Source organism: Kogia breviceps, chromosome 15, assembly GCF_026419965.1.
Source record: "Kogia breviceps isolate mKogBre1 chromosome 15, mKogBre1 haplotype 1, whole genome shotgun sequence".
NCBI lineage: Eukaryota > Metazoa > Chordata > Mammalia > Artiodactyla > Physeteridae > Kogia > Kogia breviceps.
The window spans coordinates 80,200,224-80,225,154 of NC_081324.1; the positions used below are offsets into that span (position 1 = coordinate 80,200,224).

The 24,931-nt window shown below is 47.0% G+C and overlaps 1 protein-coding gene across 3 annotated transcripts in view; it reads left to right on the top strand.

Annotated features, from left to right (window-relative positions):
• Positions 1 to 24,931, top strand: part of CCDC60 (coiled-coil domain containing 60) — a 252,697-nt gene that overhangs the window by 205,634 nt on the left and 22,132 nt on the right. For all 3 annotated transcript variants that reach the window (XM_067014928.1, XM_067014930.1, XM_067014927.1), the window contains 2 exons: positions 7,010 to 7,117; positions 21,821 to 21,911. In XM_067014928.1, coding sequence (XP_066871029.1) covers positions 7,010 to 7,117; positions 21,821 to 21,911 — 199 coding nt within the window. The remainder of the gene's footprint in view (positions 1 to 7,009; positions 7,118 to 21,820; positions 21,912 to 24,931) is intronic.

Genomic DNA, 24,931 nt, shown 5'->3' on the forward strand with positions numbered 1-24,931 from the left:
TTTGCAATGTCTCATAAGGTCCCATAGAAACGTTTGCGCTTTTGCCTTTCTTTTCCATGGACAAGCCCTCTGAAACCAAATGGTGTAAATCAGTGGTTCTTAGGCTTTCACTTGCATTTGAATCGTCTGGGGCTCTGGGCTTGGGTGCGGGGATAGCAAAATAAGGAGATGCCTGGGGAAATGCATATTCCTAGGCCCCACCCCCATTTCCTTTGGTCTGAGCGAACTGAGGTTTAAATGAACTGTGCAAGTGCCTGGAGAATGTCTTGCTCATCTTCCTTCAGTGCCAGACGGGGAAGCCGAAGCCCAGAGAGAAGGCAGAACCTGCCACAATGCTCACAACAGGCATTCTCATCTCCCGACTCTTGAGTCAGACCTTTGTATCAGGTTTGTTAGATGATGGTGATGGCGATGGTGGTGATTGTCACAGGGGTGGTTGTTACTATTCATTATGCCCTAGACCAGGGATCAGCAACCTTTTTCTTGTTTTGTTTTGTTTTGTTTTTGCGGTACGCGGGCCTCTCACTGTTGTGGCCTCTCTCGTTGCGGAGCACAGGCTCCGGACGCGCAGGCGCAGCGGCCACGGCTCACGGGCCCAGCCGCTCCGCGGCACGTGGGATCTTCCCGGACCGGGGCACGAACCCGCGTCCCCTGCATCGGCAGGCGGACTCTCAACCACTGCGCCACCAGGGAAGCCCAGCAACCTTTTTCTTAAAGGGACAGACAGCAGATATTTTAGGCTTTGCAAGCCAGATGGTATCTCTCGCCACTACAGTCATCCCTAGGTATCTGCGGGGGATTGGTTCCAGGACCTTCTGCCGATACCAAAATCTGTGATGCTCGAGTCTTTTATGAGTATAAAATGGGGTAGTGCTGTCGGCCCTCTGTATCCACAGATGCAGAGGATCAACTGTACTTTACCTTGTTGTCTCAGCAGGAAAGCTACAATGAATGGATGTGCCCGTGCTCCAATAAAGTTTTATTCGCAAACAAAGGCACACGCTCCTTCTCTAGATTGAAGGCTGCCCCTTCTTTTCCTTGGCTGTTCAAAGGCTCTGGCTGCATTTGATGATTGTATCAGCATCTGTTGCTGTATTCCAGACCACCTTGAGGTGGAGTGGCTTAAAACAGCAACCATGGGGCTTCCCTGGTGGCGCAGTGGTCGAGAGTCCGCCTGCCGATGCAGGGGACGCGGGTTCGTGCCCCGGTCCGGGAAGATCCCACGTGCCGCGGAGCGTCTGGGCCCGTGAGCCATGGCCGCTGAGCCTGCGCGTCCGGAGCCTGTGCTCCGCAACGGGAGAGGCCGCAGCAGTGAGAGGCCCGCGTACCGCAAAAAAACCCCAAAAAACAGCAACCATTTATTCTTGTTCAAAGTCTGCAGGTCAGCTGGGTGGTTCTGCTCGACCACGTCAGTTCAGCTGGTCCTGGCTGGGCTTGCATATGTGTGTGGTAAGCTGGAGGCTGGCCCATCTAGGGTGGCCTCACGCCCAGGTCTGTTGGTTGGTTGGTTGTTAGCTAGGGTGACAGGAGTGACTGTCGTCATACAGCAGGCCAGCCGAGCTTGTCCCACGGCTGTCAGGAAGGGTTCCAAGGACAAGAGCCTAAACACTCAAAGCCTCGTAAGGCTTAGGCTCAGAATGGACCCAAGGACCTTTCCACCCCATTCTGTTGGCCAAAGAAGACATCAGGCCTGCCGAGATACAAGCGATGGGGAAAAGAAAGATTCCACCGGCTGCTGAGAGAGATGCAGAATCACCTTGTGAAGTGCATGGCTGCAGGGAGGAGTGGCGAGTCCGAGCAGTTTTATCATCATTCTAGCAGACGGCCTCAGGGCACAGCCTGCCTGGTCAGTTCTCAAATTCTCAGTCTTCACGTCAGCGGAGGTGGTTCGGGGCCCGGTCAGTCCCTCCCATCCCAGGGCGACTGATCCCCAGACCAGCTGAAGATTCTGAATTGACTGTATGGGGATCAAGTCAATCATGCCAAGGAACACCGGACCTTTTATCTTTTTAAAAAAAAGAGGTGGGGCACAGTCTGTAGGAAGGAGGACAGCCCCTCCTTTCCTCTCGGAGGTGCCTGGCCTATCCTTACAGCCCTTCCTGAGCGAGTGTGCAGCGAAACAGTGCCTGCAGCCGCTGTCTGGGTTTGCCCTTGGCGGTCAGCATGGGGTGCTTTGTAGCATTTTCTGATTTCTCTTAGTAAACGTTTTGAAGAAACGTTAGTTTTTTTTTTTTTCTCAGGGATGTTGACTCCCACTCGTTTTCTGGTCGGTACAGCAGTTTCAACGGAGAGGGCTGTTCCGATGCACTGACCGCTAGGTGCTCCCCCAGAGTTCTGAGCGCACAGGGATTTTAGAAGCAGGCTTTGCGCACCCTGGTCAGCGTTTTCATCTATTATGCCCCACATGTAAGAAAATAAATGCTTTCTCTTTTAATTTGACAAAAAATCCAAGGTATTGTGCTTTGCCCTGACACACCATCATTATGAGAAAGGAGCGATTTCTATCAAGCATGTTTCTTGGGACACTTTCTTTCTCCCTCCCTCCCTCCCTCCCTCCCTCCCTCCCTCCCTCCCTTCCTCCCTTCCTTCCTCTCTCTCTTGTCTCTCTCCTTCAGTTTGCTTCACTGCATGTTAGATGAGAGATCGTTGGGTTTGAGGCACTGTATTTTTTCATTAAGACCTTATTTTTTTAGAGCAGATTTAGGTTCAGATCAAAATTGAGGGGAAGGTGCAGAGATTTCCCATTTCCCTCCTGCCTCCCCCATTATCGACATCCCCCACCGGAGTGGGACGTTAGTTACAACTGATGAAGCTACACTGACACATCATAGTCGCCTGCAGTGCCTAGTTTACATTCGGGTCCGCTCTTGGCGTTGTCTATTCTGTAGGTTTGGATGAAAGGATAACGACCTGTATCCATCCCCTCACGTATTATACCGAGTATTTTCACTGCCCTGAACGTCCCCTGTGCTCCTCCTGTTTGTCCCTCCCCCCCTCCCCACCCTGGCAACCACTGATCCTTTTACTGTTTCCATAGTTTTGCCCTTTCAGAACATCATATTGTTGGAATCATACAATGTGTAGCCTTTTCAGATTGGCTTCTTTCACTTAGTAATGTGCTTTTGAGGTTTCTCCTCGGCTTTTCATGGCTTAGTAGCCCTTTTCTTTTTAACGCTGAATAATCGTCCATTGTCTGGATATACCATAGTTTATTTATCCATACATCTCTAAAGGTTGCTTCCAATTTTGGGCAATTATGAACAAAGCTGCTCTAAACATCTGTGTGCAGGTTTTGTAAGGCACTTTCTATAAGCAGAGAAAAAGGTCCAGACCCATTGGATGAAACCCTATTCTGCTGAAAAGGGCGTGAGGGCTCTACCCTGTAATAAGAGACGTCAACGCTGTATTAAAGCACAGATTCAGGAACCGGACTGTCTGGGCTTAGATTCCAGCTCTGCTGTTTGCTGCCTTTTCTGACCTTGGATAAGTTATATGACCTCAGTTTCTTCATCCGAAAAATGGGAATACTAATGGTACCTTCCTCACAGTGTTGTTATAAGAATGACTTTAATTAATGGATGTAGAGCACTTAAAACAGTGTCTAGCACAGAGTAAGCGCTCTGTGGGAAGTGTTTACTATTATTGTTATTTTGCTGTTCTTGCTACTATTCTTTGTTATCTCTGTGGTTGTGCATATGAGAATTGTGCCCAAATTATCAGCTGTGGAAAGTGTCAGATCCCAATCAGTTTATTCCCTCCATCTCCCATTCAGTAACCAGAAATGTATTGAGCCTACTCTGTGCATAGCTGTGATGGACAAGACTCTGTAGCTCACAGGCTTGTGGGCTGCAGAGACAAGTAAACAGGTAGTTACAAGAGAGCATGGACACAAAATGCAGGGACAGAGGGACACACTGTAGGGTGTGTGTGTGTGTGGGGGGGTGCTTTAGAACCTCCTCGGAGAGAGGATGCTCGAAAAATCAAGGAAGGCTTCCTGCTAGAGGCGACATCCGAGCTGAGACCCAATCACAGAGCGGCAGAGGAGGAGGAAAGGGAATGTGTATCAGGAGCAGAGAACAGTGCCGAGCACCTCACCTCACTTTCACTAGAACGATTACTGCCATTATACAGATGAGGAAACTGGGGCTCAGGGAAATGAAGTAATTTGGCCAAGACCACATAGCTAATAAGTGGCAAAGCTAGGATTTTAACCCAGTGCAAAGAGAGTATGTACAGTGAGCCTGCGCTACAGAGCAGAATTTCACCAGGCTGCAAGTGGCGGCGCAGGGGTGAGAGAGGAGACTCGAGGCTGGGGAGATGGGTGGGAGTCTCCCATGTGACGCGGTGTTGGTTTGCCAGGGCTGCCGTAACAAAACCTCACAGACGGGGTGGCCTAAACAACAGAAATGTATTCTCTCACAGTTCTGGAGGGTGGAAGTTCAAGATCAAGGTGCCCACATGCTGGTTTCTACTGAGTCGTTTATCCTTGGCTTTCAGAGGGCTGCTTTCTCGTTCTGTCCTCACACGCTCTTTCCTCTGTGAGCGTGTACCCCAGTGTCTCTCCGTGGGTCACGGCTCCTCTTCTTCTAAAGACACCATTCAGATTGGGTTCGGACCCACCCTCTTGGCCTTATTTTAACCTCATCACCTCTTCAAAGGTCCCCAATACAGTCACATTCTAAGGTACTAGAGATGAGGACTTCAGCATATGAACTTTGGGACATAACTCAGTCCATAGCAGATGGTTTAGGATATCTGAAGATCCTAAGCAAGAGAGGGAGAGGGCCAGGTTTGTGCCCGTTCCTGTCTCCTGCAGAAATGAGTCTGATGTTCACATGCCTCTCGTCCCCCTGTGACGAAGCAGATCCCACCTCACCAGTTAACTCCCTTACCCATCCCTCCCCACCCGCTATGGACACAACTGAACGCCCAGGCCCGCAGGGGCTCTGAGTCGTGAACAGAAGAGGGGGCGTCTCCCCGGGCTTTTTGCAACTTCCTGGGGTCCCAGTGAGGGTACATACAGGGAGGTGTCTGCACAGGGCTGGGCACATGGTACGGCCACTGCTACTGTTGGTACCCAGAGCTGCCAAAATGCACTTACCCGTAGGGACCAAGATGGTGTAAAGGGGGAAGACACAGACGGAACTGGGAGGGCTGTGGGCTTGCGGGTCCTTTAAATGAGAAGTGAGGGATGCGAGGGTGCTCATTATTGGAAAATAATTTGTGGATGGAAAAAAAAAGAAGGAAGGCGCTCCAGATGATAAAAGAGAGACAGAGCTGCTGACTCTAGTTTTCCTAAGACCCGGTGGACACGGCCACTCCAGAGCATGCGGGCGGAGGAGTGGGGTGCATGGGGGCAGCTCCCCTGCAAGCAGAGTGACATGGGTGCCTCTCAGGGGGCTCTCCGGGCTACGCCTGGGCCCGCTCCACACTTGAGCCCCAGAGCTCGGACTCCACCTTCTGAGCTGGGGCCTTCCTGGAAGCTGGACGGTGGATTCCTTCCTGCCTGCCCCTCCGAGCACAGGCCCAGACGCCCTGGGGGGTACCGATCAATACCGGAGCGGTTTCAGAGAAGAGCAATTACACAGGTTGGTAATGGAGGCCTCTGGCCCATTAGTGTAAAAGGAGAAACCATGCAGGGAGGGGCTGGCTAGGTAGGACTCCCCCGCATTTCCAGGAAGAATGCAGGCAGCAGGTTAACCCTCTCCTGACCTTGCTCTCGGGGTGGCCACTCGTTTGGCCCCATCAGCACCTCAAACAATAAGAGCTCAGGTCCACAAAAGCACCGTCTCTGGGATTAAACAGATGCAGGTTCACATCCTCACTAATCCTAGCGTGACCTCAGGCAACTCTACCTCTCCGAGTCCCTTGTCTGCAAAGAGGATGGAATAAAGGCACCTTCCTTATGAGGTTGTTGAGAGCACTGAATGGGATATTCAGGCCCCACCTCTGTCACCAACAAGCTGTGTGACCTGGAGCAAACCGATGGCCCGTCTCTGAGCCTCAGTTTCCTCTTCTCTAAAATTCAGATAACGATTCCTATCCGGCAGGGTTTGGGGAGAAATAAATAACATGTGTCAGGTGTCCTACCCGATGCCTGGTTCATCGTAGTATAGAATGACCCCCAAATCAGAAAATACAGGTTAGACCTATTTTTATTTTTATTTTTTTTGTGGTACGCGGGCCTCTCACTGCTGCGGCCTCTCCCGTTGCGGAGCACAGGCTCCGGACGCGCAGGCTCAGCGGCCATGATGGCTCACGGGCCCAGCCGCTCTGCGGCATGTGGGATCTTCCCGGACCGGGGCACGAACCCGCGTCCCCTACATCGGCAGGCGGATTCTCAACCACTGCGCCACCAGGGAAGCCCAGACCTATTTTTAAATGGTGTTTTCGTTACATTTTCAAATCGTGTGTTCAATGTGGTTTTCCTCAACATCCAGCTACCTTTGGGGCAAAGGATTTATAAATTTAAAGCAGTGGGTCTAGTTGTTAATTGGCGTGGAGAGAAAGTACAATAAATACACTAGTTTTCTTGTGTTTCCGGACGTTTTGGACCCTGCTGGTGTATTTATTGTATTTTTATCAGATGAAGAATCGGACGCCTGTAGGATGTTCATTTCCTTCAGTCCTCTCGTTTGCCTGAATCAAGTCCGCTACCTGTGGGACACCCTCCCTTGTCCCTTCCGACTGTGCATGCAAATCCCCAGTAACTGGCGTAGGGTCGCCTTGTGTCATATCACGGCTCTGCCGCCTACTGGCCCAGTGACCTGCACAAGTTCCTCACCTCTTCTGAGCCTCAGTTCCCTCATCTGTAAAATGGGGTCAATAAATAGCTCAGGAGCCCACTGGGAAAGTTTAATGCTGGTGTGTGGGAAATGCTGCCACACGCCTGGAGCCTGGAGACAGCTCTCCAGCCCGGAGCCAGCACCGTTCCTGCCTCTGTCGCCACTGTTGTGAAGAAAGTTGTTCTAACAGGAGCCCCCTGGGCTTCCTTCCTCTGTCTTTGCAGTGAGCCCATCTTCCGCCAGCTCTGTGCCCTCCACTGGCTCCTGGAGGCCCTGACTATCGACCACAACCACCACACCATGAAGCCCGTGATCACCTGCTGGAATCCGAAGTAGGTCTCAGCCCTTCCACCTGCCGTGTAACTGGCAAGAGACTGGGCCTTGGGGGAGGAAGCTCCCATGGGTTCTCTTCCTCCTACTGCTGTTTCTTGGTGGTGGGGGGGGGTGCTTTAGGAGCTGCTGCTATATGTGGGGTCCGAACAGGGGTGAGCTGGGGCCAGGTCATACGGGTCATGCGGTGGTGACAGCCCCCCTGTGCATCTCTCCCCAACTCCTTGAAATGAATCAGCCACGGTGGAACTGGCCAGCTAGCCCAGCCCCACCCTGGAAGCACAGCTAGATTTCTCTCCAGCTCTCTTCTTGGACCATGTCTTCCCAATGCTATTCCTCATTTGTTCCTCTTCTTTTTCCTCCTCTCCCACTCCCTTTTACTCCTCCCATTCTCCATGTTTCTGTGTTTTCCCTTTCAAAGTTTTGTTGTGTGTCTTTTTTTTAATTAACCTCTTTATTGGAGTATAATTGCTTTACAGTGTTGTGTTAGTTTCTGCTGTATAACAAAGTGAATCAGCTACATGCATACGTATATACCCATATCCCCTCCCTCTTGTGTCTCCCTCCCACCCTCCCTATCCCAACCCTCTAGGTGGCCAAAAAGCACCGAGCTGATCTGCCTGTGCTATGCAGCTGTTTCCCACTAGCTAGCTATTTTACATTTGGCAGTTTATATATGTCAATGCTGCTCTCTCACTTCATCCCAGTTTACCCTTCCCCCTCCCCATGTCTTCAAGTCCATTCTATACATCTGTGTCTGTATTCCTGTCCTGCCCCTAGGTTCATGAGAACCATTTTTTTTTTTTTTAAGATTCCATATATATGTGTTAGAATACGGTATTTGTTTTTCTCTTTCTGACTTACTTCACTCTGTATGACAGACTCTAGGTCCATCCACCTCACTACAAATAACTCAATTTCGTTTCTTTTTATGGCTGAGTAATATTCCATTGTATATATGTGCCACATCTTCTTTATCCATTCATCTGTTGATGGACACTTAGGTTGCTTTCATATACTGGCTATTGTGAATAGTGCTGCAGTGAACATTGTGGTACATGACTCTTTTTGAATTATGGTTTTCTCAGGGTATATGCCCAGTAGTGGGATTGCTGGGTCATATGGTAGTTCTATTTGTAGTTTTATAAGGAGCCTCCATACTGTTCTCCATAGTGGCTGTATCAATTTGCATTCCCACCAGCAGTGCAAGAGGGTTCCCTTTTCTCCACACCCTCTCCAGCATTTATTGTTTGTCGATTTTTTGATGATGGCCATTCTGACTGGTGTGAGGTGATACCTCATTGTAGTTTTGACTTGCATTTATCTCATGATCTTGCTGTGATTTATGTCAAAGAGTGTTCTGCCTATGTTTTCCTCAAAGAGTTTGATAGTGTCTGGCCTTACATTTAGGTCTTTAAACCATTCTGAGTTTATTTTTGTGTATGGTGTTAGGGAGTGTTCTAATTTCATTCTTTTACATATAGCTGTCCAGTTTTCCCAGCACCACTTATTGAAGAGGCTGTCTTTTCTCCATTGTATATTCTTGCCTCCTTTATCAAAGATAAGGTGACCATATGTGCATGGGTTTATCTCTGGGCTTTCTATCCTGTTCCATTGATCTGTATTTCCATTTTTGTGCCAGCACCATACTGTCTTGATGACTGTTGCTTTGTAGTATAGTCTGAAGTCCGGGAGCCTGATTCCTCCAGTTCCATTTTTCCTTCTAACGATTGCTTTGGCTATTCGGGGTCTTTTGTGTTTCCATAGAAATGGTGCAATTTTTTTCTTCTAGTTCTGTGAAAAGTGGCATTGGTAGTTTGATAGGGATTGCATTGAATCTGTAGATTGCTTTGGGTAGTATAGTCATTTTCACAATGTTGATTCTTCCAATCCAAGAACATGGTATATCTCTCCATCTGTTTGTATCATCTTTAATTTCTTTCATCAGTGTGTTATAGTTTTCTGCATACAGGTCTTTTGTCTCCTTAGGTAGGTTTATTCCTAGGTATTTTATTCTTTTCGTTGCAGTGGTAAATGGGAATGTTTCCTTAATTAATTAATTTCCTCAAGAAATTAATGTTTCCTTAATTTCTCTTTCAGATTTTGAATCATTCGTGTATAGGAATGCAATCTAGTGTATAGATTTCTGTGCATTAATTTTGTATCCTGCTACTCTACCAAATTCATTGATTAGCTCTAGTGGTGTCCTGGTAGCATCTTTAGGATTCTCTATGTATAGTATCATGTCATCTGAAAACAGTGACAGTTTTACTTCTTCTTTTCCAATTTGGATTCTTTTTATTTCTTCTCTGATTGCTGTGGCTAAAACTTCCAAAAATATGTTGAATAAGAGTGGTGAGAGTGGGCAACCTTGTCTTGTTCCTGATCTTAGAGGAATTGGTTTCAGTTTTTCAGCATTGAGAACAATGTTGGCTGTGGGTTTGTCATATATGGCCTTTATTATGTTGAGGTAGGTTCCCTCTATGCCTAGTTTCTGGAGAGTGTTTATCATAAATGGGTGTTGAATTTTGTCAAAAGGTTTTTCTGCATCTGTTGAGATGATCATATGGTTTTTCTCCTTCAGTTTGTTAATATGGTGTATCACATTGATTGATTTGCATATATTGAAGAATCCTTGCATTCCTAGTTTTAATTTCTCCATCGAATCTGAATGAGATCCTTGTTGGGTAGAGTAATCTTGGTTGTAGGTTTTTCCCTTTCATCACTTTAAATATGTCCTGTCACTCCCTTCTGACTTGCAGAGTTTCTGCTGAAAGATCAGCTGTTAACCTTATGGGGATTCCCTTGTATGTTATTTGTTGCTTTTCCCTTGCTGCTTTTAATATTTTTTCTTTGTATTTAATTTTTGATAGTTTGATTAATATGTGTCTTGGCGTGTTTCTCTTTGGGTTTATCCTGTATGGTACTCTCTGTGCTTCCTGAACTTGATTGACTATTTCCTTTCCCATATTAGGGAAGTTTTTGACTATAATCTCTTCAAATATTTTCTCAGACCCTTTCTTTTTCTCTTCTTCTTCTGGGACCCCTATAATTTCAAATGTTGGTGCATTTAATGTTGTCCCAGAGGTCTCTGAGACTGTCCTCAATTCCTTTCATTCTTTTTTCTTTGTTCTGCTCCCGGGCAGTTATTTCCACCATTTTATTTTCCAGCTCTCTTATCCATTCTTCTTGCTCAGTTATTCTGTTATTGATTCCTTCTAGAGTATTTTTAATGTCAATAATTGTGTTGTTCATCACTGTTTGTTTGCTCTTTAGTTCTTCTAGATCCTTGTTAAATGTTTCTTGTATTCTCTCCATTCTGTTTCTGAGATATTGGATCATCTTTACTATCATCACTCTGAATTCTTTTTCAGGTAGGTTGTCTATTTCATCTTCATTTATTTGGTCTTGCAGGTTTTTACCTTGCTCCTTCATCTGTAACATATTTTTTTTGTCGTTTCTTTTTCTTTTTTTTTTGATGGGTGGTGCTGTATTCCTGTCTTACTGGTTGTTTGGCCTGAGACGTCCAGCACTGGAGTTTGCAGGCAGTTGGATAGAGCTGGGTCTTGGTGCTGAGAGGAGGACCTGTGGGAGGCCTCACTACGATTGATATTCTCTGGGGTCTGAGATTGTCTGTTAGTCCAGTGGTTTGGACTCAGAGCTCCCACCACAGGAGCTCAGGGTCGACCTCCAGCCTGATCCTGCAAGTTTTGTGGCGCAGTTAAAAAAAAAAAAAAAAGGAAGAAAGAAAGAGAAAAGATAAAAAGGAGCAGTACAATATCAAAGAATAAAAAACAAAATAAAATTAGAAAGATAAAAAATATATTAGGAAAAATAAAACTATAATTGAAACAACTGCAACAAGGTAAAATAAAACCACAACAGAGAAAAGAAACCAAAAGGTGGGGGGTACAAGCCAAAAGGAGAGAACAATAACAAAGTATAAAGAATAAAATAAAATTAGAAAAATAAAAGCTTTATTAGGAAAAATAAAAATATAAAAGAATCAACAACAATGAATCAACAAGGTAAAACAGAACCCTAGTCTAAAAGAGGGGAAAAAAAAAAAAGTCTTGCCTATGGGGGCGGAGTTTAGGCGGGGGTGGAACTTAGGCAGAGGCAGGGTTTAGGGTGGGGTGGGCCCTAGGCGGGTGGGCCAGTGACTTTGGGTGTGGGGCGGGGCCTAGACGGGGCGATGGTCAAGCGTGGAGCGGGGCCTCTGCTTAGGGTCTGTGCAAAGGGAGAGGATGCACATGGAAAGGAGGGCCTCTGGAGAGTGGAGTTTGGAGTTTGGAGGTTGGGCCCTGCGGGAGGCTGTGTAGGTGGGGTTTAGGCCCAGGGCGTTGGAGGGGGGTCTCCCAGTGTAGGGGTGGGGCCGTGGGGCGGGGCTTGGGCTCTGCACCGCAGGAGAGAGGCTTCCAGGACAGAGGATTAGGACCCAGCAGGCTCCCCGGTACCTAAGTGGACAGGGAAAGCGCTGGCCCCGTTCCCCTCCGTTCCTTCACGCCCCTCCCCTACCATCTTCCCCAGGGTCTCCCCCTTCGCTGGACCCCTAACCGTGGGTGGGTCCCGCTGGGTGTAGGAACTCCTCCCCTCCCCCAGCCGCCAGGCCTTTACCTTTTACCCCCTTCCCTCCCTCCCACTCCCTCAGGACCCGTGTGGCTGGAGGGCGCCTCGGTGGGCAGAGGATCAGGCCCGGGATCTCAGCAGGTTCCTGGGGGCCCACGTGGGCAGGGGAACCTGGCCACACTTTTCCCTTTTCATCCCCTGCCCTCCCAGTGGTCCCCCAATTTCCCCCTTGGGGCGAGGGATCCCTTTCCCTCCCCCAGCCGCCCCTCAGGGGCACCAGTCCTCTCCTGCCTCCACTTCTCCTCCCCCTTCACTCCCCCCATGCCCCACGGCCTGCCCGGCCCCTGGGGGTTCCTCCCGTCCCCTTAGGTGTCTGTGGTTCCCCACCGGTGCCCGGTAGGTGCCCTAGTTGTGAGGAGACGCGAATTCCAGTGTCCTCCTAGTACTGCATCTTGGCTCTGCTCCTGTTTTTGTTTGTTTTTTAAAAATTGTGACTGTTTCTCCACTTGGACCCAAGGGAATAATATGTGTTCAGGTCCCAGGAGCAGCTGAGTTTGCTCAGGTGAAAGTTCTAGAACCTGTTGTCCAAGCCAAGAGAAGTGTTAGATGTGTCCCCACCGGAGGGGAGGGCTCCTCAAAAGCCTTGAGGCCACTATTGCAGGAGCTGCATTGCACATACAAGGCAGGACAAGGAATAGGTAGGCGTGTAAAGGCATTGTTTCTTTAAGGAGAGTCCTATTGTCTGCAAGAATGTAACCAAAAGAAAAATGTAAGTAACACTGACTTGCCCTGTAAAAATCCAATACTGGGTTAAATAAAATAGCTGCCCTTCCCCCAGTGCTAACATCCCCACCTCCACCCCAATACACTGACGTCAAGCCCTCGCTCAGCCCTGGCTCCCAGGTGAATTCAATCTTCCTTCACTTCCAAAATCCTGAATCTTAATAATAATAAACCCCTTTTCCTTCCCACTCCAGGGGCATTTCATTTAGCACCCATCCCCCAAAACTCCACCTCCCCCCAATTCCCACCCCACCTTGATTCATCTCTTGCACCAGAGCCTAAATAAACTAAGCTCAAATGTAACCAGAAATATAAGTCATGCATCTGTTGATAGATCAGAAACTCCAACTGATTCCATGTTTTTGGTTGGGATGAATTTAAAACTGCAGTTCCCTTGATGCAGTGGTTTATAACCTTTATTTTTTTAAGCAGCAGAAATCCTTTTTTAATAATAGAAACCCCAATAATGTTAAAAAAAATTTTCACAATGGACCTTCTACATGAAGCAGGAGGTTGGGAGAGCAACTCACTTCCACCCCAACCAAGGCACCCTTGTTACTTCCAAGATATCTTTGTGGCATACAGAATTTGTTTGAAAACCACAGCTTTAAAACATTTCCCACACATTTTTGTGTAAAACAAAACTGCTCAAGTAATAAATGAATACAATCTATTTCTATTAAAAATTTCCAAAAAATTCAGAAGCATATAAGGTGTGAAAGCCTTTATCTCCTCCTACCCCAAATCCATTCCCCTCCCTAGAGGAAATCCTTTTAGAGTCTGAGGTATGTCCTTCCTCCTTCCGCCTCCTTTCTAATGCTGCATACACACACACACACACACACACACACACACACACACACACACACACACACACAGATATACACTTTTTTTTTTAACAGAAATGGGATCATGCTCTGCATATTGTTCTGCATATGATTTCCCCCCTTTTACAGTGTCTTATGGACATCTTTCCATCATGGTTGTAGGGGAGCAGAATTTGCCACCCCAAAATGTCTCTTTGGCATGTAGATTACTTTGAGCTAAAAACAATAAAGGCCCAAAAGACTCAGGAAGAAACTTTGACCTTCCCCCTAACTGCCTAACAGGATTTAGACAGAGGGCCTCTTCTTGGAATAGAGCTATCACCAGAGGTGCCTGCAAAGAACAGGGCTGGGTGTAGTGAGTCCACCCTGTGTCCCATTGACTCTGCCTGGCCCAGCAAACGTTTGTTTACCAACGTGGTGCAGACAAAGCGTCCACATTCTTTTAACATTTTTTCCATATTCTTTTCATATTTGAGTGTTCTGTGGCCTGGACAGACCGTGTTTTAGATAAGCCGCTTCTCTCCTAATGGACACTAGGGTCGTTCCCCAGTTTTTTGCCATTTCAAGTAGTACTGCATGGAACATCCTTGCACATATGCTTTGTGCCGGGTTGAAAATATTTCTGTTGGCTAGGTTCTGAGAAATAGAATTTGTGGGTCAGTGCAACATCTAATTTTTTTTCACAGTTGATAACTAGATTCTAAGAGAAAGGCCCCTGAACCAGTGGACCTCTAAAAGCATTGTGTCTCCCCGAGTGAGCTACCAGCGGTATCTTGCTTCTGACATTTGGGCACCACTCTCCCAAACTGAGGAAAGAACATAATACAGAATTTGGATTGAGAAGACAAAAAGGACCATCTTTCTTTCCTTTGATTGGTTTTAGAAATACGCCCATAAGGTGACCCAAAATTGTTATCCAAAAAAAAAAAAGACAGTGGTCACAATAAGTCAAGTGGAGGTTCTCCTGTGACTTTTGTCAGGACAGCATCCTATGAGGGATCCGAGGATGTCCAGCTCTGTAAGAGCTGAACCGGAACCAACCAGAACCTCAGCCAGACCTGACGGAAAAATACAGTCCAGGGATGATTCCCCCAGGAAGTCAGAGTATTTGTTGGGGTTTGTTTTTTTTTTAGTGAACCCTTTGCTCCTGATGGTGATTTTAGTTTGGGGTCAGCGGGATGCTGGTAAATGTTTAATAACCAGTTCTCCAGAGAGGGGAAAAAACATGATTTGCAGCCTTGCCGATTTCCATGGTATAAATACTCCCACCCTGGCTGATTTCAGGCTTACCACCATGATGTTACTAACTTGGAGCTGGGAAGAGATGCACAAATGTAGTTCTTGTGATGCAGTATGAGCTCACTCTAGCACACCACTGTTTGGGATTGATTTTTAAAAAATTAGGAATAGTGGGGGCACGGCGAGTGTTATGTTCCCTAGAAAGTGCCAGAAAGATTTTTTTTTTTTTTTTTTTAGTTAGTAAGGAAAGAGAAGGGTGTCTTCTCTTTAATGCTTAATCCCTATTTATGATGTTTCACACTTATGCCATAATGTGCATTTCCCCAAATCTTCAAACACATTTTTTAAAGCCCAGAGGGAGTAGAGGGATTAAGGTCAAGGGCTTTGACTTCAGAAGGACCTGGATAAGTCTAGGCCCTGCCACTTAATGGCTGGGTAACCTTGGGCAAAGTCACTTAACATCTCTGGGTCTTGGTTTCTTCATCTGTCAAATGAGTTCCTGTTTCATAAGCGTTCTTGTAAGGATTAAGCAAGATAGAGTACGTAGAACATTTAGCCTGATGTCTGAGAAGACAGTGAGTGCTCACTAAGTGATAGCTATTCAAGATCAAAATCCCGATTTTTAAAGAGCAGTTAGGGCTAAGACTGTCAATACCATTGAGACTTAGGGCTAGGGAAGAAATAAACCTTGGAGCAGAATTTTACCAACAGCTGAGATCCATGTTCACTGAGCGAGAGGACAAAGGTACAACGAGGTGGGGGCGGGAGGGGGGAAGGCTACAGGAGTTCACCCAAAATCTGGTTGCAAAGATGGGCAATGCAGGGAATGACCCCAAGAGGAAAATGCCAAATTTTCAGTTCCCCTGACTGTGCTTCTCTGGGTTTCCACCATCAAGCAGCAAAGCATCTTCTGTTTTTAAAGTGCTCGAAACATAAACCTTGAGTCCTGATACCCACCATGCATTTTCCAAAAGGAATCATCCATTCTCCGGGACCTGTAGATCCTAGACGTTTTGTTTCTGTTAGACATTATGATGGCTGTAGGTCCAATCCTGCCCCCTTATAGATCTTATAGTAAGAAAGTGGGGTGATTCAACACCACAAAGTGGGCTTTCTGCAGGCAACGAAACTTCACTAACGGGCACCTAGTGTGCTACAGGCAGATGATCTTTGTTCACTGCGGGAAGATCCCATCTTTGGATGGATTGGTGAATGGTTTGGTAAATGGACAGATGAGAGATTTTAGCATTGCATTCTTAGTTGCACCTGAGTCTCTGCTTTATTTAGAAAAAACAAAAAAAGAACAAAAGGCCTTCCCAATTTCATCACGTGGCCATTGAAACACGTTATCATTTCCCAGCATCCTCATTGATTCTACTGCTAGCAGGAGAGTTTATTTCAGTTGACAAGATGATCAGGTCCACACAGAGCAGAAACTGAGCGTTCAATAATGAATGTACTAATTATCCTTCTCTGAGAGATGTAGGCTTCTGTTTAGGCAAAGTAAGACTTGTTTCATATATCAGGGCCCACAGATTTTTTTTTTTTTTTTGGCGATACGCGGGCCTCTCACTGTTGTGGCCTCTCCCGTTGCGGAGCACAGGCTCCGGATGCGCAGGCTCAGCGGCCACGGCTCACGGGCACAGCCGCTCCGCGGCATGTGGGATCCTCCCGGACCGGGGCACGAACCCGTGTCCCCTGCATCGGCAGGCGGACTCTCAACCACTGCGCCACCAGGGAAGCCCGGGCCCACAGATTTTTATTCAAACCTTTGGGACCAGCTGCGTTTCAGAATTTGGATGTTTTTTTCTTTTCTGACATTTTAGAAAAGAAATATGGGACATATACCGTATAGAACATCATACTCCCAGAGGGAACTGGGGCAGCACCCTATTATCAAACATATTTCTGCAGAAAATAAACGGAATGAATATTTATACTAAGTGGACACTCAAGGTAAATAAAGGTCATCTGTAGCCTCCCATCATCAGTTCAGGTCATGTTTTGCTGCCAGATAAGTTATTAATTTTGTTTTTTTGGTTGTCAAGACCCTTTGGATTTTGGAGTTGGTTCAGGGGTTGTGAACTTGTACTGGTTTTATTCTTATCAGAGACTCGCTTTCCAAGGACTGACTAGAAACGAATGGATCTTTACAGAGAAACAGACAAGACCCGGTGTAAGCAAGCACTTCAAGCCTTAGTGCCACCTCTTCCTAAATGCCACTCACCCCCACCCAATGGGGAAGAACAGGGCAGACCCCAGGCCTAAGAGGGACGTGAAGAGTTACTGATGTACCTTCCAGGCAGAGGGGAGGAGCTGTTCCAACAGCCTTGAGGCTCCGTAGGCAGGTAATCATGTGCTCTCCGCTGGGGCACTCAGCGGATGTCTTACTGCCTCGGGCTGTCCCAGAGAGACACCATTGGACCCACTCTTTTTTTTTTGGCTTGTAGGATCTCAGTTTCCCGACCAGGGATTGAACCTGGGCTACGGCAGTGACCGCTAGGCCACCAGGGAACTCCTGGACCCACTCTTAACTGGAGAGTCCCAGTGGAAAATCCTGATTTTCATTAAGAGAGTCCATACACTCAAAGGCTGGGCTTCTCAGGCACAAAGAACCCACACCTGCTTTAGAAAAATATAGATGCCTTTCTATCTATAAAACATTTCAAATATGACACGGTCACCTAAATCCAACTACTGTGTTATAAGGAAAATAGCTGGCATTTGAGTGCTTTCTTTGTCAAGCACTGCTCTGGATATATGACCTTATTGGAGCCTCATTCTGACTTACAAATGAGGAAACTGAGTCAAAGAGAATCGAAGGAGCTTGCTCCAAGATACGCAGCTAGCAAAGGTCAGGACTTGAACCCAGGTAGCCCAGATGCAAAGCATGTGCACTTAACCACTAAATGATTGTTTCCTCTGTTTCTAGCCAAGGCCCCCAAATCTTCAGTTAATTTAGGGAACAGTCTGGTGTCAAGGAAAAAAAAAAAGAATAACTCATTAAAAAGTAATATTTGCCAGGATACAAGAGGGACCCCAACTTACCTAGATCATATGATATATAAATATATAATTTCCTTTTAAAAAAAAGGCCGTTCTACAGCTAAATTTTATTATTTAACTTAATAAATAAGTCAAACATCTCTCCATGTCAAAACCTCTTTTGACGACTGTGGAGTTTATCAACATACTTAACCAATTCCCCCCAAATCTTTAAGTGTTTGCCAGATTGTCACTCGTGTGCAAAAAACTGCGGCATCATTCTGAGCAACACGTTAGCATCAATGCTTCCCCCCACCCCGACCCCAGAAAGTCTCATTTTCCTTCAACCCACTTTTTTCAGGCACTGCTGGGTATTCACCCATGAAAATAAAACAACATTCCTGCTCTCTGGAGCTTCTATGCCAAGGGATGTGGAGGGGAGCAACAGATAATAAACATGTAATAATCAAGATTCCCTGAGATAGCATGAAGCATCACGAAGAAATTGACAGGGTGATGTGATAGCGACAGGGTGTGTGGGGGTGACTTTTAACTTGGGTCATCAGGGAAGGACTCACAGAGAAGGTGACGTTTGAGTGAGGTCTCTGATTTCACCTGCACTGGCCTAATTGCATCATTCCTCCACCCCTGTTGTCAAGTGGACGTCTTGGGAAAGATGGGAAAACGTGGCAGGATGCTCAGAGCACCTATCAGTCACGAGTTGGGACAGGCAACCGGGCCTGGGAGATCCTGGGAGCCTTGACCTCTGTTCCCTCCCTGCTGCAAAGTCAGCAGTTACCTCCGCTCTCCCATCGTGTTGTGGACACGTGAACACATCTGAAACCAGCCAGCAGACTTTTCACCCTGAGAAGCAAATGCGGATTCAGAAAGAGTGAAGTATTTGAGAAAATGACTCTGATGGCCACTGTGGATAGATGTCTTCAGGTGGCTTCTAGGAACAAAATGTGCTTGGCGGTACAGTCAAAAGAGATGCAGCGGTGCTCAACGACTTCTTCCCTTGATTTCTGGCAAATAGGATCCCCCAGAAAGCTTCAGCAGAGAGAAAATGTGGTCTCAAAGTCACAGCCCCTTCTCCCCCACGGATGTGCCCTAGTGCCTCCTTCCCCGCCATCAACCCCTCCTCCAAGCCCCGGTAAGGTTTCTATTGAAAAAAGCATGTGTCGTTCATAGTTCAGCTGTATTCAGTTCTGCGTACAAGGCACCCTGGAAAGCTCTTGACGAGCCCCATTTCCTTGCATCTTCACTCTGATCATCCTCTGACTTAGCTAATATTCCCCCATTTGACAGATGAGGGCACTAAGGCTCAGAGAGGGTAAATATTACACAAAATGTCACATCTAGGAAGCAGCAGGGCAGGCGGAGGACTCAAACAGCTGGTCCACCCGATTCTTCAACCCATTGTTAACCACCCAGGTACACCCCTTTTCCTGGTTCTGATGCTCCAGAGAGACTGGCCTGAGGTCCCACAGACAGTAAATCAGAGGCATCCATTAGGTGAGGTAAATTAAGCTGCCGTGGTGAGCAACCCCCAAATCTCAGCAGCTTAGCGCAACACGAGCTCATTTCTCGCTCACACTTTACGTGTCTCCCGCACGGGACTCAGATCACCGTAGTCACCCAAGGACCCGGCCGGAAAGGGAGTCTGACTTGAGCACTGGCCCTTAAAGCATCGCCCTCCAGGCTACGTGTCACTTTCGCTCAAGTATTTTTGAACAAAGCGAGTCACAGAGCTGCACCCGACTTTCAGACGCCGAGAAGACCGGGGACTCTGGCGGGTGAAGGGCACTGACCGTCCCTCCAGGCCGTGGGCGGGAACATCAGCTTTTGCTTGTGGAGTAGCGTGCAGTCAGCCCACTGTGGGTGACAACGCTTGGGTTATTTCCTTTTCTCCCCCTGTTGATCCTCCTTTTTGGTTTATCTGCTACTGAAAGTGAAACATCAGAGAGACGGATGCTGTCCCACCAGGCCCTTTCTTTATCAGTGGCTTTGCAAGAACGATGCTCAGGGCTTTTTAAGATCCCTGGGAAGCTTGCCGCATTTTTAGCTCATACTGTAACCTGCTGCCTGAAGTCACAGTAGATTTTGGATCGTCTTTGGAAGTCTGCGTGAACGAGAAACCTCCATCTTCCCGATCGGGTCTGAATATTTGAGATTTTGAAAGCTTGGCCATACCAGATTGAATTTTGAAAGGGGAAGAGGGGTTGCTTTTGAACATCAAGAAGAAGGCTGGAGGCACGGCAGGAGCTGCGTTAGCAAAGGGGAAAAGCGAGAAAAGCCCTGTGGTCTTGAAGGAAACGCTCCAAAGAGGAAACACTAAAGCTTCCAGTGGGTGAGCCTTAAAATCAGACTTCAAAAGTGCCGCTAGTTTAAATAGTGTTTATAGGACTGAAGGATTGCTGCTCCTTTCTCCAGCTGGATTTTAAATATCCCCTAATTTGATTACTCTGGGGAGAGGCGGGCAGAAGCAACGTTACATGAGCTTCATTGTTAATTATTCAGAGGGCTTTTTATCGTGTAATCAAACATAAAGTCTTACAGAAAGCTTGGAGGCACGTTCTCACCCCACCCTCCCCAGCCTGACTTTGACCTTGTCGTCTGTGTGCGTTTCTCAGTTTGGGGCTGTGAGCTGGTAGATTGCTGGGCATCTGCCAATAAAGAGCACACACACCCCCCTCCCTCGTCTGGGCTGGTGAAAACCTCTGATTCTGCGGCGGCTCAGAACCCCATGCCATAAGAATCGAGGTTTATCTTGATCACCTTTGCCTCCTATCTGAGCGTCTCCCCCCACCCGCCAGCACTTGGCAGCCCCTGCTAAGTCCAGACTCCTGTTGCTGCCTCTCTACACGAAACTGGTCTGACCGTCTCATTCCCTCAAGTCCCTCCTCTACGCTGGCTGCCAGCCAGCCAAATGATCTAAAGGCTCCCAGCCATCTAAAATCCTTAATGCAGAGAAAAAGGAGATAAAGAAACAAAGGGATGGATGGGTGGGTGGATGGATGGAGAGATCAACAGATCAATCCGTCAATACATAGGTAGGTAGAGGTCGCTGAGAGAGCTTGCTTATCAGCAGGGATCCACCACCCCATAGCCACAGGTCCAAAAGGCAAAAGGCTCTGAAAACTCAGTTTTTCCGTAACTCAATTTGACAGCAGTTTCTGACACGAGCCAAACTGATTTGGTGGCAAAACTTGACTTGAAGCTATTTATGGTCTTTATCGCACCTAGTGTAAATATTCATATACATTCACTGCAGAAATATTCTTGTGTCTGATTATAAGAGGCTGCCGAAACCCCACTGGAAGGATTATGTTAACATATGATATACGTGCAGCATATTTCCATTCCAGAATGCCGAGATTCTGAATTTGGCAACACATCCAGTCCCACGGGTTTCAGATCAAGGATTATGGGTGTGTCACCATCCAAACTTGCTGGGGCTTCAGTCTCATACCCAGAAAGTTCCAACCCATGAGGGAAGATCCAGGTTTCACGCGACCTGAAGTTTATTTAATTGGGGAGAGGGGTGCTTTAAGAAAAAGAATACCAAGTTAAAATACAAAATTAGGTACAGGGCCCTGGCGGGACCCATGCAAGCGAGGGACATTAGATTCATTGTGAATATGCATGCACCTGGATGAGTGACTTAAGACCCTGAGTTTGTTTTCTCATCTGTAAAATGGGATGATAAATGACTGCATCATCACGAGGTTTTGTTGAGATGATGATTCAGTGAGAATGCACAGAAGCGTCTTGCATGTAGAATTGTACAGAATTTTCACTCAATAAACTCCAAACCAGTGATTTTCATTGCGCAGCGCACCCCGATAAGCTCCCCCCGCCCAAGCAAAGTTAGTAATTCTCTCTGTGCGTTACTCAGAAGTGGCCCTGATGGTGGGACCCATAGGCACCAGCGCAGGCAGAGATTTGGAAATTAACATGCTTTTTCAATTCACCCCCAAGAGGAACCGCAGACCTGCCCTGGAGTCTACGAGAGGACCCGAGTCCGAGACGCAAACAGATGCGGAATGTGTACAAATAACACTCCACCTCCCTCAGTCCCTACCCAGTAAGCGGTGGTTTCTCCTAACCTGGATTCCCACTCGCGAGACCCGGCTGTGGAGAACTGTCCCTTCCACTGCTTCCCGAGTATAGGAGGGGGAAAAAAAAAATCACAGCAGAGAACAGCTACCATCCATCATCTCTTTATTGCATTTCTTAAAAGTACTTGTAATGAACTGAGGCTCTAGAAACGGAAAACTCATTAAGCTGTTTCTCACTCAGGGACCCAGGTGGAAGCAAGAGCACAATAAAAAAAATCAATAAGGACAAGTCCGTGGGACAGAGGTGGGAGCGCTTCATCACAGCCCCGAAGGTAACCGTCAGCACGTGACTCCACTCTCTGGCTACCCGCCCCCACTTGGGTGGGAGGCATTTTCGCCAGTCTTCTCTCTGATGGGATTTTTTTTTTTTTTTTCTAGTTGGTTCTCTGAGTGAAGGGAAGTCAGAACCTTGGCTGTTGGATGGTTTTTTTAAATTTTAATTAAAATGCTTATCCGGGGATTGTAGAAGAAATGCCATATGGCTGGACACCACCTCACGCAGGAGGGAAGGGGTGGCCGAGCAGGCGCCTAATAAGATGTCACTGGAAGGAAATGGATTCGCTCACTATCTACGTTTAATCAATAACAGTCACTTCTCTTTCTCTCTTGCTCTCTCTTTTCTTTGAAACTCAGTCAGAAAATAAGAAGTGAGTGATTGAACAGACCGGGTTTTCTACAAACTAGAACGTGTGTTTATTATTAAGAGAAAATCAAGAGGTCTGTTCTTTTCACTCAGAACTATTCCTAACCCCCCAAACCCCCAAACTCATCCACTTAACAGACAAGCACCGTAATAATAATAATAATGGCAAGAGTAGAGAGCGAAAGGCAGTTGAGAGAGCAACACAAGGAGATTTTTGCTGAACCTGCGCTCCAACCCACAAAATGGATATATAATGCTGGTTTCTCCTCACTTCTTTTTTTTGTTGTTAGTTTCTGCTGTATAACAAAGTGAATCAGTTGCACATGTACATATATCCCCATATCTCCTCCCTCTTGCGTCTCCCTCCCTCCCCCCCTCCCTATCCCACCCCTCTAGGTGGTCACAGAGCCCCGAGCTGATCTCTCCCTGTGCTACGCGGCTGCTTCCCACTAGCTGTCTGTTTTACATTAGTAAAGAACCCCAGGAAACAGTATGCAATCTCACTTTGAAAATGTGAAAAAAAATGCTGAGCATTCTTGTGGTTATATAATTTTTAGAAGCCACTCTTGAACAGAATTACAGTGGGCCAGGTTCCGTGCTAAGGAAGCTCTTTAGGTGTCTTAGCCAGTCCTGTCCTCCTAATAACCCCATGGGGTCACTATTCTTATTTCCAGGTAGGAGAGCAGAAAGTTAGGGCTCAGAGAGGTTAAGTGATTTGCATGAGGCCACACAGCTGGGCAGTGGCAGAGCCAAGAGTTAATCCTGGATCTGTTTACTAAACCCTGTTTATTAAAACACTGAGCTCTTCAAAGGCATGTTCTCCCTGGTATGATTATCATTGCCCCTCATGAAGTTTCACCGTTTTCTTGCTGTTTCATCAGGGCACTTCTAAATCGGAGGAGGAGAGCCTTTGTTTTTATCACAGCAAGTTGCTATGGAGATATCGTGTGTATCTGTCTCCAGAGACACACGGAAAAAGGAGCAGGAGCCACAAACCTTTATTTTTATTTTATTTTTTTTAACATCTTTATTTGAGTATAACAGTTTTACAATAGTGTGTTAGTTTTCTCCTTTACAACAAAGTGAATCAGTTATACATATACATATGTTCCCATATCTCTTCCCTCTTGCATCACCCTCCCTCCCACCCTCCCTATCCCACCCCTCTAGGTGGTCACAAAGCACCAAGCTGATCTCCCTGTGCTATGCGGCAGCTTCCCACTAGCTATCTATCTTACATTTGGTAGTGTATATATGTCCCTGCCACTCTCTCACTTCCTCACAGCTTACCCTTCCCCCTCCCCATATCCTCAAGTCCATGCTCTAGTAGGTCCGTGTTTTATTCCCGTCCTACCACTAATCTCTTCATGACATTTTTTTTTCTTAGAGTCCATACATATGTGTTAGCACACGGTATTTGCTTTTCTCCTTCTGACTTACTTCACTCTGTATGACAGACTCCAGGTCTATCCACCTTTAAAAAAATGTCCTTCAGGAATATTCACAACTGCCGTTGGAGGAGGGAAGGGTGAATCACTGCCCTTGAACTCTCACTGAATTGAATCCCCCCCCCCAACCCCGGGCGAGTTTGTAGATCAAACTCTGGGCTGCAGTGTGGTCCATTCTGAGGATGAGGGAGCGCTGAATTAGGAACCGGGAGACCTAGTTTAGCCACTTAGTTCACTGCATGGCATTGGAGAAGTCCTTTCCTCTCTCCTGACCTCACTTTCTTCACCTGTAAATTAAGGACTTCGAAAGAGAGGCTCCAGTCAACTTGCACAGCAACCGATAGTCTTCTGTATGTGTGGAGCTTGTCAGCGCCAAGGCAGTGATCATTCAGGGCCGGACAAATGGCATCAATGAAAAACTCAGGCTGGGTGACACAGTAGGGAGTGGTGAGGTCTGTGGCAAACCGGAATCCTCCTGCACAGCTAAAGGGAAGAACCTCTGCTGAGTTCTACTCATCGCGCCATGTGAACATGGGACCCAGGGCTCATCATTTTCAAGAGAGACCAGTAACCTTGGGTCTTATATAAAGATATCCCCAATCTGTAGGATTCTGGGCAGCTGAACACGTCTCCCCCTGCGCCACCAGTCTGAAGCCCCTGCTTCTAAGAAAGTATAAGGACTCATTCGGGGGAATCTTTTCCTTTGTTGCCAAAAAGCAGTCCCTCCTGAGGCGCAACACGGCACCCAGTTAGTACCACTCCTGAGTGAAATACAAAACAGAGAGAAGAAGCATTTGGGGGTTTAAGTCAATTCAGGGAGAGTGAGTTCGATAAAGGGCAAGCGGGATGCTAAAACTGCCGGTCACATCTCCCCCACACACACATTTTATTTTTCTGTCACTCTCAATTAATGAGAAGTGTGAGCCCTTCACTCTGGATTTCCTGTCTGTGGCTTTTAATTGAATTTTAATTAACGGTAACTTTAGGAGCACAAGGTGAAATCCTCATGCAAGGAAGATGCGCACAGAACTCTGGGTACAGAAAGCTCTTCTGAGATCATCCGAGCCCGTCCTCTCTGTTGTATAGACGCGGGGACGGAAGCAGGGGAGAGTGACTTGTTCAGGGCCCCCTTGAGGTGCTCGTTGCAAGACTCCAGGCTGCCCTGGTGACACAATCTGTCCAGCCTTCAAAAATGACATTG